This window comes from Hemitrygon akajei, chromosome 20 (genome assembly GCF_048418815.1).
Source record: "Hemitrygon akajei chromosome 20, sHemAka1.3, whole genome shotgun sequence".
In the NCBI taxonomy this organism is placed as follows: domain Eukaryota; kingdom Metazoa; phylum Chordata; class Chondrichthyes; order Myliobatiformes; family Dasyatidae; genus Hemitrygon; species Hemitrygon akajei.
The window spans coordinates 64,537,913-64,552,913 of NC_133143.1; the positions used below are offsets into that span (position 1 = coordinate 64,537,913).

The window sequence follows — 15,001 nt, forward strand, 5'->3', positions numbered from 1 at the left end:
TTGACAAACTATGCTGACAATTCCTAATCATATTACGCCTCTCCAAATGTGCATGAATCCTGCCTCTCAAGATCTTCTCCATCAACTTACCAAAGTAAGACTCACTGGTCTATAGTGTCCTGGACAGTCCTGTGGAACAGAGAGAGAGATGCCATGAGGTGTAGGTGTATAGTTCCATGCAAGTTGAGCATTTTCATTGATCAGGACATTGAGTACAGGAGCTGGGATATCATGTTAGTATACAAGAGGTTGGCAAAGCCACATTTGGAGTACTGTGCACAATTCTGCTTGCCCTTCTTTAGGAAGGATGTCATTAAAGTGTAAAGGATGTCACAGCGGTCAAGGAGGGTGTCCCTGGGGGTGGAGTGTTTGAGTTATGAGGAGAGGCTGAGTGGGCTAGGAGATATTTTTTCCTTGGAGTGTAGGAGCTGAGAGATAGCCTTACAGAGGATGCCCCACAGTACCATCAATTACAAAAAAAAGAATGCAAAGAACACAGATATGTGCAATGGTCTTTGTCAAATTTGGAGTATTGTGCGCTGTTCTAGTGACTTATCTACAGGGCAGATATCAATAAAAATTGGAAGATTACGGAGAAAACTGACAAGAATGTTGCTAGGACAAGAGGACCTGAGTTAAAGGGATGGTGGTGGAGGCAAATACATTGGGGACATTTAAAAGACACAGATAGGCACATGGATGAAAGAAAAATTGAGGGCTATTTCAGAGGGAAAAGTGTGATTGAACTTGGAGTATGTTAAAAGGAAGGCTCTGGGCCTGTACTTGCTGGAGCTTGGACGAATGACACAAAGCTGGGTGGCGGTGTGAAATGTCAGGAGAATGTTATGAGAATGCAGAGTGACTTGGACCGGTTGGGTGAGTGGGCAAATGTATGGCAGATGCAGTTTAATGTGGATAAATGTGAGGTTATCCACTTTGGTGGCAAGAACAGGAAGGCAGATTACTATCTAAATAGAGTCAAGTTAGGAAAAGGGGAAGTACAACGAGATCCAGGTGTTCTTGTACATCAGTCAATGAAAGCAAGCATGCAGGTACAGCAGGCAGTGAAGAAAGCTAATGGCATGCTGGCTTTTATAACAAGAGGAATTGAGTATAGGAGTAAAGAGGTCCTTCTGCAGCTGTACAGGGCCCTGGTGAGACCACACCTGGAGTATTGTGTGCAGTTTTGGTCTCCAAATTTGAGGAAGGACATTCTTGCTATTGAGGGAGTGCAGCGTAGGTTCACAAGGTTAATTCCTGGAATGGCGGAACTGTCATATGTTGAAAGATTGGAGCGACTGGGCTTGTATACACTGGAATTTAGAAGGATGAGAGGGGATCTGATTGAAACATATAAGATTATTAAGGGATTGGACACGCTGGAGGCAGGAAGCATGTTCCGGCTGATGGGTGAGTCCAGAACTAGAGGCCACAGTTTAAGAATAAGGGGTAGGCCATTTAGAACAGAGATGCGGAAAAACTTTTTCACCCAGAGAGTGGTGGGTATGTGGAATGCTCTGCCCCAGAAGGCAGTGGAGGCCAAGTCTCTGGATGCATTCAAAAGCGAGTTAGATAGAGCTCTTATAGCAGGGTCAAGGGATATGGGGAGAGGGCAGGAACGGGGTACTGATTGTGTATGATCAGCCATGTTCACAGTGAATGGCAGTGCTGGCTAGAAGGGCCGAATGGCCTACTCCTGCATGTACTGTCTATTGTCTATTGAAACCTATTAAATATTGAAAGGCCTCAAGAGTGTGGGCATGAAGAGGATGTTTCCTCTGGTGGGGTAGTCTAGGACCCAAGGGCACAGCCTCAGAATACAAAGATGCCCCTTTAGAACAGAGATGAGGAGGAATTTCTTTAGCCAGAGAGTAGTGGATCTGGAATTCAATGCCATAGACAACTGTAGAGGACAGCCATTGAGTACCTTTAAAGTGGAGGTTGATAAGTTCTCGATTGGTAAGTGTTTTGTGGAAATGGCAGGATAATGGGGTTGAGAGGAATAATAAATCAGCAATGATGTAATGGCAGAGCAGACTAGATGGGCTGAATGGCCTAATTCTGTTCTGCTGTCTTATAGTCTTAAAAAGATTGGCAACAACATTGTGGACTGAAGGGTCAGCAATATTCTATTGGCATCCAGCCAGCTAAGATGCTGATGGTGGCTTAACTCTTGCAATGATTAAGAATACAACAAGAAAGCACACAGACCCCAAATGGTTTTTTTTAAAGATTTCTTTTTTATTGAAAGCTTCTTCAAAGAAAACAGAATTTTAAACCTAACATCCACTGATCTACATAAATTTCCAGGAGCAAACAGATAATGAAAGAACTGCTAGACAAAGTGATGCCCAGCACGTCTGTGGCACAAATGAAACACAAGTTTTAAAAAAATTAACTTTCTTGATCTTATAGACATCTCTATGAGTTTCTTTTAAAATGAAAAAAAAATCTGTACAAAAAAAGGTCTTCATAAATTAAAAGAAAAGTTTCATAATTTAATGCCTGGTGAAATAAACCTGGTTTTTGGACCAGGTTACAGAGTTTTCCCTGTGCAGGTTTGAAAGAAATGAAAATAAAAATTAATATCAGACAGAAGGGGATGGCATTTAACCCTCCAAGTTCTGTAGTTTTTCCTGCATGATAATGAACAACATTAAAACACACTATTTGGATGTGAGGAGCTTTATTACCAGCAGGTTTAGTTTTCTTGACTAAATGGCCATAGATTGTGGGATCATCACAAAATGAGTTGGTGCCTTCAAAATGAACATTACCACAGCTTTCTTCCAAAGGAAGTGCATTTTCACTTTGATTTATCGATTGTCCTGGCAGAGACTTTATTTACCTAGCAAACTATTCTCGATTAATTCCTAATTCAATTTAGAACAATAAACTTAGCTTCATCTCTGCTAAGATTTTTTTTCAAAGAATTGATGCTGCCTTTTTGCTGTTGAGTCAATTATTTATCATCCAAATATCAATCTTTTTGTATCAAGAACAAGCGAAAACCAACGTGGAAAAGTAATCTCTTTTCCAAAAAAAAAATCAAAGAACTTAGAAGGTTAAATATGTATTTTGATCTGACCTCTGCCTGCCAGAATTTGAAAAGATAGAAGACATTTTTTTCCCTGTGAGGTTATAAATGATGAAAACATTTATGTCTGAATGAAGCAGCATAGATCTGAATTGATACACAGAGCAGTCTCATCATCTGCATGTACTAATTTGACAAGGTTATCAACTGGTATGTCAATGTACCTTCCTGATGGATCTCAAACAAGGACCTTCTCCACTCAGCATGCCACAGCTTAACAGTCAGTGTTGATATTACACCCACAATAGGAACTGAAATTTTCACATTCCAGTTATTTAATACATCCTTTGTTAAAGAAGTGTGAGTCTTCTGGTTAATCAAATATGCCAAGTTAGTAAGGAAATGTTTCAAAGTTCTAAACTCTGAATCTTGGCAGAATCTCAGATGTCTGTCTTAAGGGTGCGTGAGCCAAGTATCAAGACCAAGCTCGTGTTATTTTTTTCAATCAGTCAAACACGATTCTCGGTGGTTTGAAAACTAACCATCACTGGGCACTTCGGATATTAACAAAAAGGCAACTTGGATGGGTGTTTCCCTTCAGAAATGCTAAAACATTCTGTGGATGTAACATTGACACTGTGACTGGAGGATTACTAGCAGACAATGACCCAATGATATTAACACTGAATAGAAACTGCCAGAGCAAACAAAAAGATCTTAAAGCTAATTTGATGTGCATGTCTTGTGTGCAAATTGTTTAATGCAATACAATGATGGATTCGCATTCCTCTTTGCGATCTGTTTTCTCTTTACATTGATGAAAAACAAGGATACCAATAACAATACTAATATCTCTACACTAATTAGATATAAATTTTGGGATAAGTGCTTTGAGGAGCCTCAGAGGCAATCGTGTCTCTCTGTCTTTCTCTCTCTCTCTCTCTCTTTCTCTCTCTCTCTCTCTCGCATAAACTCATAAACGTACACACTTCAAAATAAAATTTGATTGGTTAGCAGCGCTATAATTTATCAAATGTCCATAATTGGAAATTCAAACTAACGTACCTCCCTGGTCCGCCAAAGCCAATTTGTTTAAAAAAATGGAATTTCTGATACTGTATTATGATCTACAGTTTCTATAGGCTGTTTGCCAAGCAGTGACTTAGCTTCATGGGTACTATCAGTTTATTTATTTTATTTCGAGAAACAGCATGGAACAGGCCCTTCTAGCCCTAGGAGCTGCACCACCTGGCAACCCACCTGTTTAACCCTAGTCTAATCGAAGGACAATTTATAATGACCAATTCACCTACTAACCGGTACGTCTTTGGAATGCAGGAGGAAACCAGAGCACCTAGAGAAAACTCATGCGCTCACGGGAAGAACGTACAAACTTCCTACAGACTGCGCTGGAATTGAACTCGCAACTCCATTGCCCCGAGCTGTAATAGCGTCGCGCTAACCGCTAAGCTACCATGGCGCCCAGATGAAGTGATACATTAAGTCGTATGTATCTTTGACATCAAAAGGTGCAACTCTTTCACCCCTAAACATACAGTTTAGACAAGTTAAATCTGAGGAGTCACATTTATTATGGACCTTCAGTTAAAACGATTGCAAGGACTGACTGTTTTACCAAGATGCATTCCAGTACATTTCATCTAGTTTAGTTTAAACTCAATTTCCCAGCCGGAAAATGATACATTACTCTAGTCCTCACATCAGCTCAACAGGGATGAAAGACTAAAATGATAAGTTAAATATTGCACTCAGTTTGTCTCATTGGGCTACCATTATATTTATGTCCGCTTGATTAAAACGGTCCAAGACTACCATTGCATAATCAAGAAAGAATCAATTGTCAAAAATTCATCAGCTACCCTCTCACCTGCAAAGTAACATTTGTCTAGAAACCTAGAAGAATTTGAGCAGGTAGAAAACTAGACTTGTACATATCAGTGATGTGTGCAGCTCTGATAAACTTAGCCTGCCATAAAGCTACACACATGAAATGCTGGAGGAATACAGCAGGTTGGGCAGCATGTCCGGAAATGATAGACTGACGTTTTGGACTGAGACCCTTCATCGGGTCCTGGTCTGAAATGTCAACTGTTTGTTCATTTCCATAGATGCTGTCTGACCTGCTGAGTTCTTCCAGCATTTTGTGTGAGCTGCTTTGGATTTTCCACATCTGCAGGATATCTTGTGCCTATAGCTTGTCATAAAACCTAGTAATCAAAAAATGGGAGAAGGAAGCATCATCCAGGGGATAACGTTATATGGGACTACCATAAGAATTCAGTATAATGAGTAGTTAAAGCATATTGTCTGAATGGTGGTGGAATCAGGTTGAATGCAAACTATAACCAAAAGGGCTGCAGGATTATGAGAAAGGAATCAGCTTTGTCACATGTACATTGAAAAATACAGTGAAATATGTTGTTTGTGACTACGACCAACACAATCTGAGGATTGTGCTTGGGGCAGCCCACAAGTGTCAACATGCTTCCATGCCCACATGCGATGTTGAACATGCTACAGGGGAAGGAATAGACTGGGATTAACTGGATAGCACAGACAAGCTGGACAAATGGCCTAACGTCTGTTTTGCTGATTATAAGAACAAAATTACAGACCCTTTCATTATCTTCTTTAAAGTAATAGATGGTACATTAAGTTCAGTCTACTTCTGGGTTTAAGTGCTCACAGCAAATTTAATTCAGGCAGCCTAATGATATACTGTGGATTAATCTGAGCCAACAGTGGCTCTTGGGAGGAGTGTGATAACACTGAACGGAAATGCATGAGAACACATGTGCCAGCTACACTGCCCACGTGCCTTGAAGCCAGTATGACAAATTCTGCCTCCACCCACAGACCCCCACCACCCCAATTCTATTTCACAGAATCATAGAGCGCTACAGCACAGAAACAGCCCCCTCAGCCCCTCTAGTTATTCTGCCAAGTTCCATCGACCCACATCTAGACCAGAGCTCTCTATACCCCTCCCATCCATGTACAGTACTGTGCAAAAGCATTAGGCACATATAAAATCGCTAGGGTGCCTAGACTTCTGCACAGTACTGTATATTATATCGTTCCAGTTACCAAATAACACTACTGAGCTAATATAAAGCTGAGTACTCTTATTCCCATTTCCCAACCACCTACCTATCTTAACCAACATACAGCACTGTGCAAAAGTCCTGGGCACCCCAGCTGTATATATATGTCCAAGACTTTTGCACAGACCTGTACCTATCCAAACTTCTCCTGAATGTTGAAACTTCTTCCCACATACCAACCACTCATGAGTCTGTAGGTAAGTGGTCACTGCAAATTGTCTCTGGCATGTATGTGAATGGGGTGGCAATGTTGGAAACAGAGGAAGGGGATTGGGAAATGATGAATATCCAGTAATTCAGAAAGAAAACAACTTATCTTTCCACTGATGAACTCCATTGAACTCACTTAAGGAAAGATTAAGATGATTTTAGCTAATTTATACTTCGTTAATTTTCTAATCAACATTAGAGGGGCATCTTTAAAGATAATTTTGGGAGTGAATTTGCCCAAATTATGTTTGAATCAGTCAAACATGATTGTTCACTAACCATCACTGGGCACTTCTGTTCTTAAGGAAAAGACAACTTGGACAGAAGCTTTGAATATTGAAATGTCTAGATAGAGTGGATGTGGAGGATGCTTCCTAAAGTGGGGCAGTCTAGGACCAGAGGGCACAGCCTCAGAGTACAAGGATGTCCCTTTAGTATAGAGATGAGGAGGAATTTCTTTAGCCAGATGGTGGTGAATCTGTGGAATTTATTGCCACAGATGCTTGTGCAGGCCAAGTCACTGGGTATATTTAAAGCAGAGGTTGAAAGGTTCTTGAATAATAACGTTGTCAAAGGTTATGAGGAGAAGCCAGGTGAATGGGGGTTGAGAGGGAATAATAAATCAGCCATGATGGATTGTTGGAGAAGACTTGATGGACCGGAGGGCATAATTCTGTTCCTACGTCTTATGGCCTCTAAATACTGGCTCTGTAATGGATGCTGACATCTGATAAATGAATGGGGAAAATCTAGGGAATAGATAAAAAGCCAGAACTTGTTCCATTTGGATGCATTGAGATTCATTGAAGAGAATGCGGTTTAGAGGGGCAATAAATCAGCCATGATTGAAGAGTAGAGCATCTCAAGGGGCTGAATAGCCAGATTTTGCTCCTATGTCTTATGGTCTAAGGTTATATTAGATGCAATAGGCCTCACTGTAATTAAAAATAATGATCAAGTAGTTACCTTAAAATTATTCAAGCCAAACTGGTGTCAGAAAATCATTAAAACAAAGTCCAATTAAACTCAGTTATGTTGGAGAATATTTTAGATTATTCAAGCAGATACACTCTTTTGCTCTCCATGCATTTCATTTGTCCTTCAGGAAGTATATAAATTATATTGGTATATTGAAAGCACAGGTTGATAGGTTCTTGATAAGTAAGGGGTGAAGGCAGGAAAATGGGGTTGAGAGGGATAAAATATTGGCCATGATGGACACAATGGGCTGAATGGCTTAATTCTGCCCCTATACTGTATAGTCTAAAATATTAATTTAGATTTTAATGATGATTAATTTGGACACTATAAACAAGCTACAAAAATCTTGAGAAATCACATTCTGAAAGGACTGAATTAAGGTTTAGTATGTAATATTAAATGATTTACATCCCATCCATTTGATATCATTTGAGACAGGCACAGATTTTGCATCTTTAGAGAGAGGCGAATTACTTGTTGGTCACTACAGCAACACTTCTTTCTTTGGTTCTGTTTATTGACAAAATCTGCCCTGAAGCCCGTTTCCTGCACATTAATCATATTGCCCAAGCACATCAGTCCTTTTCCTCCTGATTTTTCTTCTTCACTTCAAAAACCTGATTGTCAGCAATTTCTTCCTCAAAATCAGGAGGGAAAGAGCAGTTATCTTAATTAAGTACCACATTCAGAATGTTAATAATCAGAACCACTCTTAATCCCAAAATGTCCGCTCTCTTTATCATAAAATTCTGCAAGGGATGCTTCTATGAATTAATGAAGTTTCTATCAAACTGCTTAACAACAGCAGTAGCATACTTCCAGAATGATATTTACCTTTATGGAATGGGAAAATCATAATCTGCACATCATATTTCCATTTGGTACCATGTGATACCATATAAATATCAAAGATAATGATATTTTTCCACCATTAAAATTACAATAATTTCTTATTAAGATCCAAAAAAATGGAATCTATTATCTGTTGCGATTTGACGGTAAACGTACCATCAATAGCACAAAGTCATACCTTTAACTTACAAAAAGCATATTGAGCAACACATGCAAAATGCCGGAGGAACTTAGCAGGTCAGGCAGCATCTATGGAGGGGAGCAACCTCATCAGGTCCTAATGAAGAGTTTTGGTTTATCCATTTCCATAGATGCTGCCTGATCTGCTGAGTTCCTCCAGCATTTTGCATGAGTTGGTCTGGATTTCCAGCATTTGTCAGAATCTCTTGTGTTTAAAAAAGGTATTGAACTTTTTAATATCAGGTTTTGTTAAGTATAAAATTGACAAGCCACCGGGGCAGTGACTGTTCTGTCTGCTACAGTTGCCTGCATGGTTAAGTAACCCAAGCCTGGGTACACAGAGGCTTTTATTTTTAAGAGGCTGCTAAAGACCCGATGTGCACCTTCATCACTGCCCCATCGAGGCAATCTGCACACAAGAAACGCTGGGCACGTTAAAAAGGTCAGCAGGTAGCATGGGGGAAACTGAAGCTTTGCTAAATGGCTGGATAACAGCTGCTCAGCACAATCGGAGATGGCATAGACTGAGGTAGATCAATGGGCTATCCAGATGCATAAAGTATGAAGGAAGACCGAAAAAAGTAATGGAACTTTGCAAAAGTAACACATAATATGCACATTTACAAACAGGTGTTAAGGCCAAAGTTAGGACAGAAAAAATTGGTTATTTTACAGAATTAATCCTTCTTTAGATGTACATGAATACCCCCCCACCTCCCCAACCCCACAATACTAGTGCACCACCAATATTTTTAGATAAACATTCTTTCTGTGTGTGTGCATGTGTGCGTTTGTGTGTGTGTGTATGTATGTATGCGCGTGTGTGAGTGTTATAGAGAATAACCAGTGGAAGAAAAGTTTAAAGAAAATAAAGTAAGAACTGGTCCGGCCATGTAGGTCAAATAAAGATTTAAAAAAACAACAGAAAAAATCTCTAGCTTCTTGACTGCTTTAGGGTGTCACTTCATCTTTGGTATAAAATAGGCCATACTTAGGCTGCATTTGATCCACAACTATGAAAATTAAAGACTACAGAAATTGTCCACAATTTCTTCAATCTATTGCTTTTGCTTTGATTTCTTTTTAACCATAAGCTCCCATTTATTTAGTTCTCACCTTTCACTCTTTAGCTTGTATCTGCAAGGTGACAAGCAAAGCAGACTAAAAAAAAATAAAGCTAATAAAAAAGATTGCAAATATAAAGCACTAATTCTGTTGCTAGCAATTACGCTTCGTAAATAAAACAATCTGCTTTAAGCGAAAAACTGTACTTTGCATAATACAGTTTTTTTTTACAAATCACAAAACGCTTTCTGCCTTCTGCAAATTGTCAGTTTCCACTGCTCTAAGACAAAATTCATTAAAAGTCTCAGCAATTTTTTTTTTAGATTTTGTCAGTCGCCCTTGTTCTTTATCCATAAAACTGTGTTCTTCTGCAAAAGAATTCAAGCAACAAATTTTTTTGTTTTTTTTTGTTTTAACCTGTACAGCTTATTAGCATTTTTACCTCCCTATAAAGTTAAGCTTTTATCAAATTCTTGCACCAACCACTTGGTCCAAGCACATAATTTCAATCTAGAATTCCTAACGCAACGTTGACAGCTGGCTTTGAGAGCCTGACGTCTTCAAAATTAAGGCAATTAAGAGTCAAGATAAATCTTAGCTAAACATTTCTGAAAAACCTACAAATTAATAAAAGACATGAAAAAAAGAGTAGCTTAATATCAGAGGAAGACTATTAAACTTTCCTAAAACACTGCATCTTCCTTCCTCTTCCGAACTTGTCAGTCTTACAGTTCCTAAGTCTATCTGAACATACAAATCATTTATATTTTAACCTGTTCATCTGAATGAAAAGTCAGAACAATTCCCCTTATGGGATTTTCTTTCTCTTTTAAAAATAAGATTTTATAGCAAAATTAAACTGTCAGACTACATCACTGAACCATTTGCACAGCACATAAAAACACTTTTTTTTGTCAGGTAAGGTAGGAAATAAAAAGCATTCATTTGACGCCTGTGCAAACTGGAAGCCACCTTCATTTTCACTGAAGTTTCCTGGTTCAAGGCAATTTTCAGCTCATGATTCCTGTTTTCAGTCCCGTTTACTGTCTGTGGAGGGAGAAGATGAGAGAGTACACCGTGGAAAAGGTAGTAAGATAAGCACAATGTACAAGTCCTCCTCATAGATTTGAGGAGTCATAGAACACCACATCACACCCACATTGAACTATTATTCTGCCTAGTCCCAGCCACCTGTACCCAAACCATAGCCCTCCATACTCCTTCCATCCACGTACCTATCCAAATTTCTTTTAAGTATTGAAATTGAACCTACATGCACCACTTGCGTTGGCTACTCATTCCACACTCTCACCACTCTCTGAGAGAAAGAAGTTCCCCCTCATGTTCCCCTTCAACATTTCATCTTTCTCACTTACCCCATGACCTCTAGTTCCAGTCTTGTCCAACCTCAGTGGGTAAAGCCTGTTTGCATTAAAGTCCTAATCTATTCAACCTTTCCCTATAACTTAGGTCCTCAAATCCTGGCAACATCTTTGTAAATATTCTCTGTAATCTTTCAGTCTTATTGATATCTTTCCCGTAACTGGACACAATACTTGAAATTAGACCTCACTAACATCTTATACAACTTCCGCATAATATCCCAATGTTTCATGAATCAGTGCTTTGATCTATGAAGCTCCATGTACCAAAATCTCTCTTTATGACTCTATCTACATGTGATGCCTAGACTGAGGTTAGATGGGTGGAATTGAGGAATAAGAAAAGGATGACCACATCAATGAGATGAATTTACAGACCACCCAATAGTCAGCAGAATTAAGAGGAGCAAACATGTAGAGAGATAGAAAAACATTAGGTTATGATAGTGGGTGATTTTAACTTTACATGTGCTTAACTTATATACAGCCTTCCATACGAACATGTGGAAGACCAGTGGGACGGATTTGCCCAGTGCTGTGGGGCTGCAGGCGTCTTTTGCGTGTTTGAGCTCAGTTCACGGCCACATTTCTGACTTGCAAACTGCTCAGATTACAGACAGTTTGCAGGAACAGAACCCTGCCATTACATGTGTGAAAATAATCCTGAACTTTCTTTCTGAAAATTTCCCCCTTCCTAACTCATAGGATCATTGAATTTGAAGACAAGACTCAAGCCAACAAATACATCTATGTCTTCTGTGCCTTCTTGGTTAAAAACATTATGCCCAACAATACACTGAACTATTAACTCAGCTTAAAGAAATAATTGCTCACTGAAGACCCATAACTGCACTCAAGGAAGTTAAATTCAAAATCAGGTCCTTTCCACCTATTTGTTCTTCCAGCTTGTAAGGCAGACAACAACTCTGAGGAATATAGATCAAAACTAAAATCAAATTCATTTTTCATAGGAGATGCGAAGGCCAGCAACAATTGTCCATTTCTAACTATCAGGATACTCAGTTTGCCGCAGGAGTAGAATTAGACCACGTGGTCATCACATCTGCTCCACTATTTGATTGTGGCTGATTTCTTTTCCCTCTTGACCTCATTCTCTTTCCTTCATCCTGTAACCTTTGATGCCCTTACTAATCAAAATCTTAAAGTATACCCAATGACTTGGCCTCCAAAGCTGTCCGTTGTAATGAATCCGACAGATTCACCGCTCTCTAACTAAAGAAATTCCTCCTCCTATCTGTTCTATAGGGGTGTACTTGCATTCTGAGACTTGCCCTCTGGTCCTAGACCCTCCCACTACAAGAAACATCCTCTCCACATCCACTCCATCTTCAATAATCAATAGGTCTCAGTGAGACCATCCTTTACTCTTCTAAGTTCCATTGAACAATCAAGCACTCCTCATGCATTAACTCTTTCATTCCTGGGATCATTCTTGTGAACATCCTCTGGATCCTCTCCAACGCCAGCAGAGCCTTTCTCAGATATTGGGCCAAAACATGACCTGTATCGTGTGATAACTTGAAGAAAAACACAGGAAGTAGCACTAATCAGTATAGATGACCTTTCCCTGCCATACTAGATCCTTTGACTCTGTTAGTCACAAGCGGCTGTGGAACACCCTCGATGTTCCACAGTCCTTTGTGGAACTGAAAATCACATCTTACATTTCCATTACGATGGCATGCATCTTACTACACCACGCCAAAGAAATTGGCAGGATCTTTTTTCCAAGGATTTCTCTGAAAGAAGCATTGGGCAAAGTACTGATGACCGTTTAGGTAGACTACCAGAGTGGCCTAGCACTTAGACACTTGAACCATTGATCTGGTGCGATGAGTATGTCTGCCAACACCAAAGCACCCAGATGTACAAACTGATAAACATTCTGTTTGTTTTGACAACTGTAGATTTAATATAGAACATAGATCAGTATTGTGGGTTCTTCAGCCCACAATGTTGTGCTAACCCTAGAAGAATGGTCTCGACCCAAAACATCAACTATCTATTCATTGCCATAGATGCTGTCTGACCGCTGAGTTCCTCTAGCATTTTGTATGTGTTGCTTTGGATTTCCAGCATCTGTAGACTTTATTGTGTTCAATATCAATCAAGCTTTTCCCTCCTACACAGCCCTCCATTTTTCAATTATTCATGTGCCTATCAAAGAGTTTCTTAAATGTCCCTAATGTACCTGCCTCTACCACCATCCGTGGCACCCACCATTCTCTGAGTAAAAAATTCACCTCTGATCTCCCCCCAAACTTTCCTTCAATCACCTCAAAAGTAGTCTTCACATTATCTATTGCTGTCCACTCTCTTTTGCCTCTTTACAACTTACACACTCATTGCCTTTCATCCTCCTTTGCTCCGAAGAGGAAAACCCTGGCTCACTCAGCCTTTCCTCCTCATAAGACATGCCCTCTAATCCAGGTTGGATTGATTGTATAACTATTGATAACTCTAATCTCCAATCATTATTATTGATTACTATTATCATGGTCCTGACTATTATGACTATGATCATGACTATTGTTACTACTATTATTACTATTATCATGACTACTGATTACTCCAATTATTGACGATAACAGATTGCATCACAGTCACTTGTTGGAATCTTGATACACTCATTTTTTCTTTAGCCTTCACACTAATAAACCAACATCAGAAAGATTACTCACTTAGCTTGTTGGTAAGAGTAGGTAGGCGCATGTTCATTGGTTGTTTCCACTGGTATCTGCTGCTGTTGGCCACTGGCTTCCTGTGATGAAGGCGCTACCGTCTGTGGGGAGGTATCAGCAACAACACCCTGAAGTTAGGAAGGAAGCAAAATGGTTGAGACCGCTACTCACCTCTGGTGTGGTGACATAGTCCATCACGAAACCTCAGGAGCACCGGTTTCTGCGAAGGGAGAGACAGCAATCTTCCCCTCCCAGAAAAGAATCATACATCAGAGAAACGGCCCACCTCTTCCATGCCAACCATGAGGTATATGCCTTCAGGCCCTTTGGCCCACAGTGTTGTGCCGACTCTTTAACCTACTCCAAGATCCTTTCAAGATGGTGGATGGGGAGATGATGTTTCCTCAAGTGGGCTTAGTTAGAACTAAGGGGCATAGTCTGAGAATAAAGAGCTTTTCATTAAATAGTGAAATTAGAAGAACATTAAACAGAGGAAAGTATAGCACAGTACAGGGTCTTCAATCTCAAATACTGTGTTGACCCATTAACCTGTTCTAAGAACAATCTAACCTTTCACTCCTATGTAACCCTCCAATTTTCTATTAGTCATGTGCTTATCAGATAGATTCTTAAATGTCCTGAATGTATCTGTGTCTACCATCACTCCTGGCAGTGTATTTCGTTTCTAAGATAATCTCATATGCCCACAACTGTCCATATCCCTCTATGCTGTTCCTATCCAGACAGCTATCCAAAATAAACTTTTTTTTTTTAGGGATACAGCATGGTAACAGGCCTTTTCGGCCTAATGAGCCAACGTAACCAATGTGACCTATTACCTGTATATCCTTGGAATGTGGGAGGAAACCAGAGCCTCTGGAGGAAATCCACATGGTTATGGGGAGAACATACTTTTTACAGGCAGCAGCAGGAATTGTACCCAGTTTGCTTGTGCTGTAAAGCATTACATTAACTGCTATGATATCGTGCAACCTTGGAATGCCAGAGTGAACAGGTATTAGCATTTCCAAGGCAATCTATTCCTTTTCTGCAGTTTGGTTGGATGAAGTCATTCTAATACCATCAAAGCAAATTAAACATATCGTTAATAGAGATTACCCGATTAGTATAGTCTGAACCAGTCTAGTTACATATAGTGAAGATGAATTAAGCAGACTTTTAAAAGAAAAATTAGGAAATTTTGAATTTGTGTCTGCTCCGCTATCATTTCTGGCAACTCAATCCAAATAGTCACCATCTGTATGGAAAAATTTACTCCTTCAATCTTCTTTATATCTATTTCTTCACTCTCAACTTAAAACTGTGCCCTCAAGTTTTAGCTCCTTGCGAAACAGCTTTGCCTATTTATCCGATCTATTACCCATTTTGAATTATCATGAAGTGTAAAATGGTAAGACTCTTGTAGTGTGGAGGATCAGCAAGATCTTGGGGTCTGTGTCCATAGGA

At 39.6% G+C, this 15,001-nt stretch overlaps 1 protein-coding gene across 4 annotated transcripts in view; it reads right to left on the reverse strand.

Moving 5' to 3' along the window:
- Positions 1-2,219: 2,219 nt before the first annotated feature.
- LOC140713876 (RNA-binding motif, single-stranded-interacting protein 3) overlaps positions 2,220-15,001 on the reverse strand; it is a 632,800-nt gene continuing 620,018 nt past the window's right edge. For 2 of the 4 annotated variants that reach the window (XM_073024496.1, XM_073024497.1), the window contains 2 exons: positions 13,535-13,662; positions 2,220-10,497 (listed from right to left, as the gene is read on the reverse strand). In XM_073024496.1, the coding sequence (XP_072880597.1) occupies positions 10,491-10,497; positions 13,535-13,662 (135 nt within the window). In that variant the 3' untranslated portion in view covers positions 2,220-10,490. Of the gene's footprint in view, positions 10,498-13,530; positions 13,663-15,001 lie in introns of those variants that run through there. The other 2 variants (XM_073024495.1, XM_073024494.1) reach the window with 2 other exon arrangements.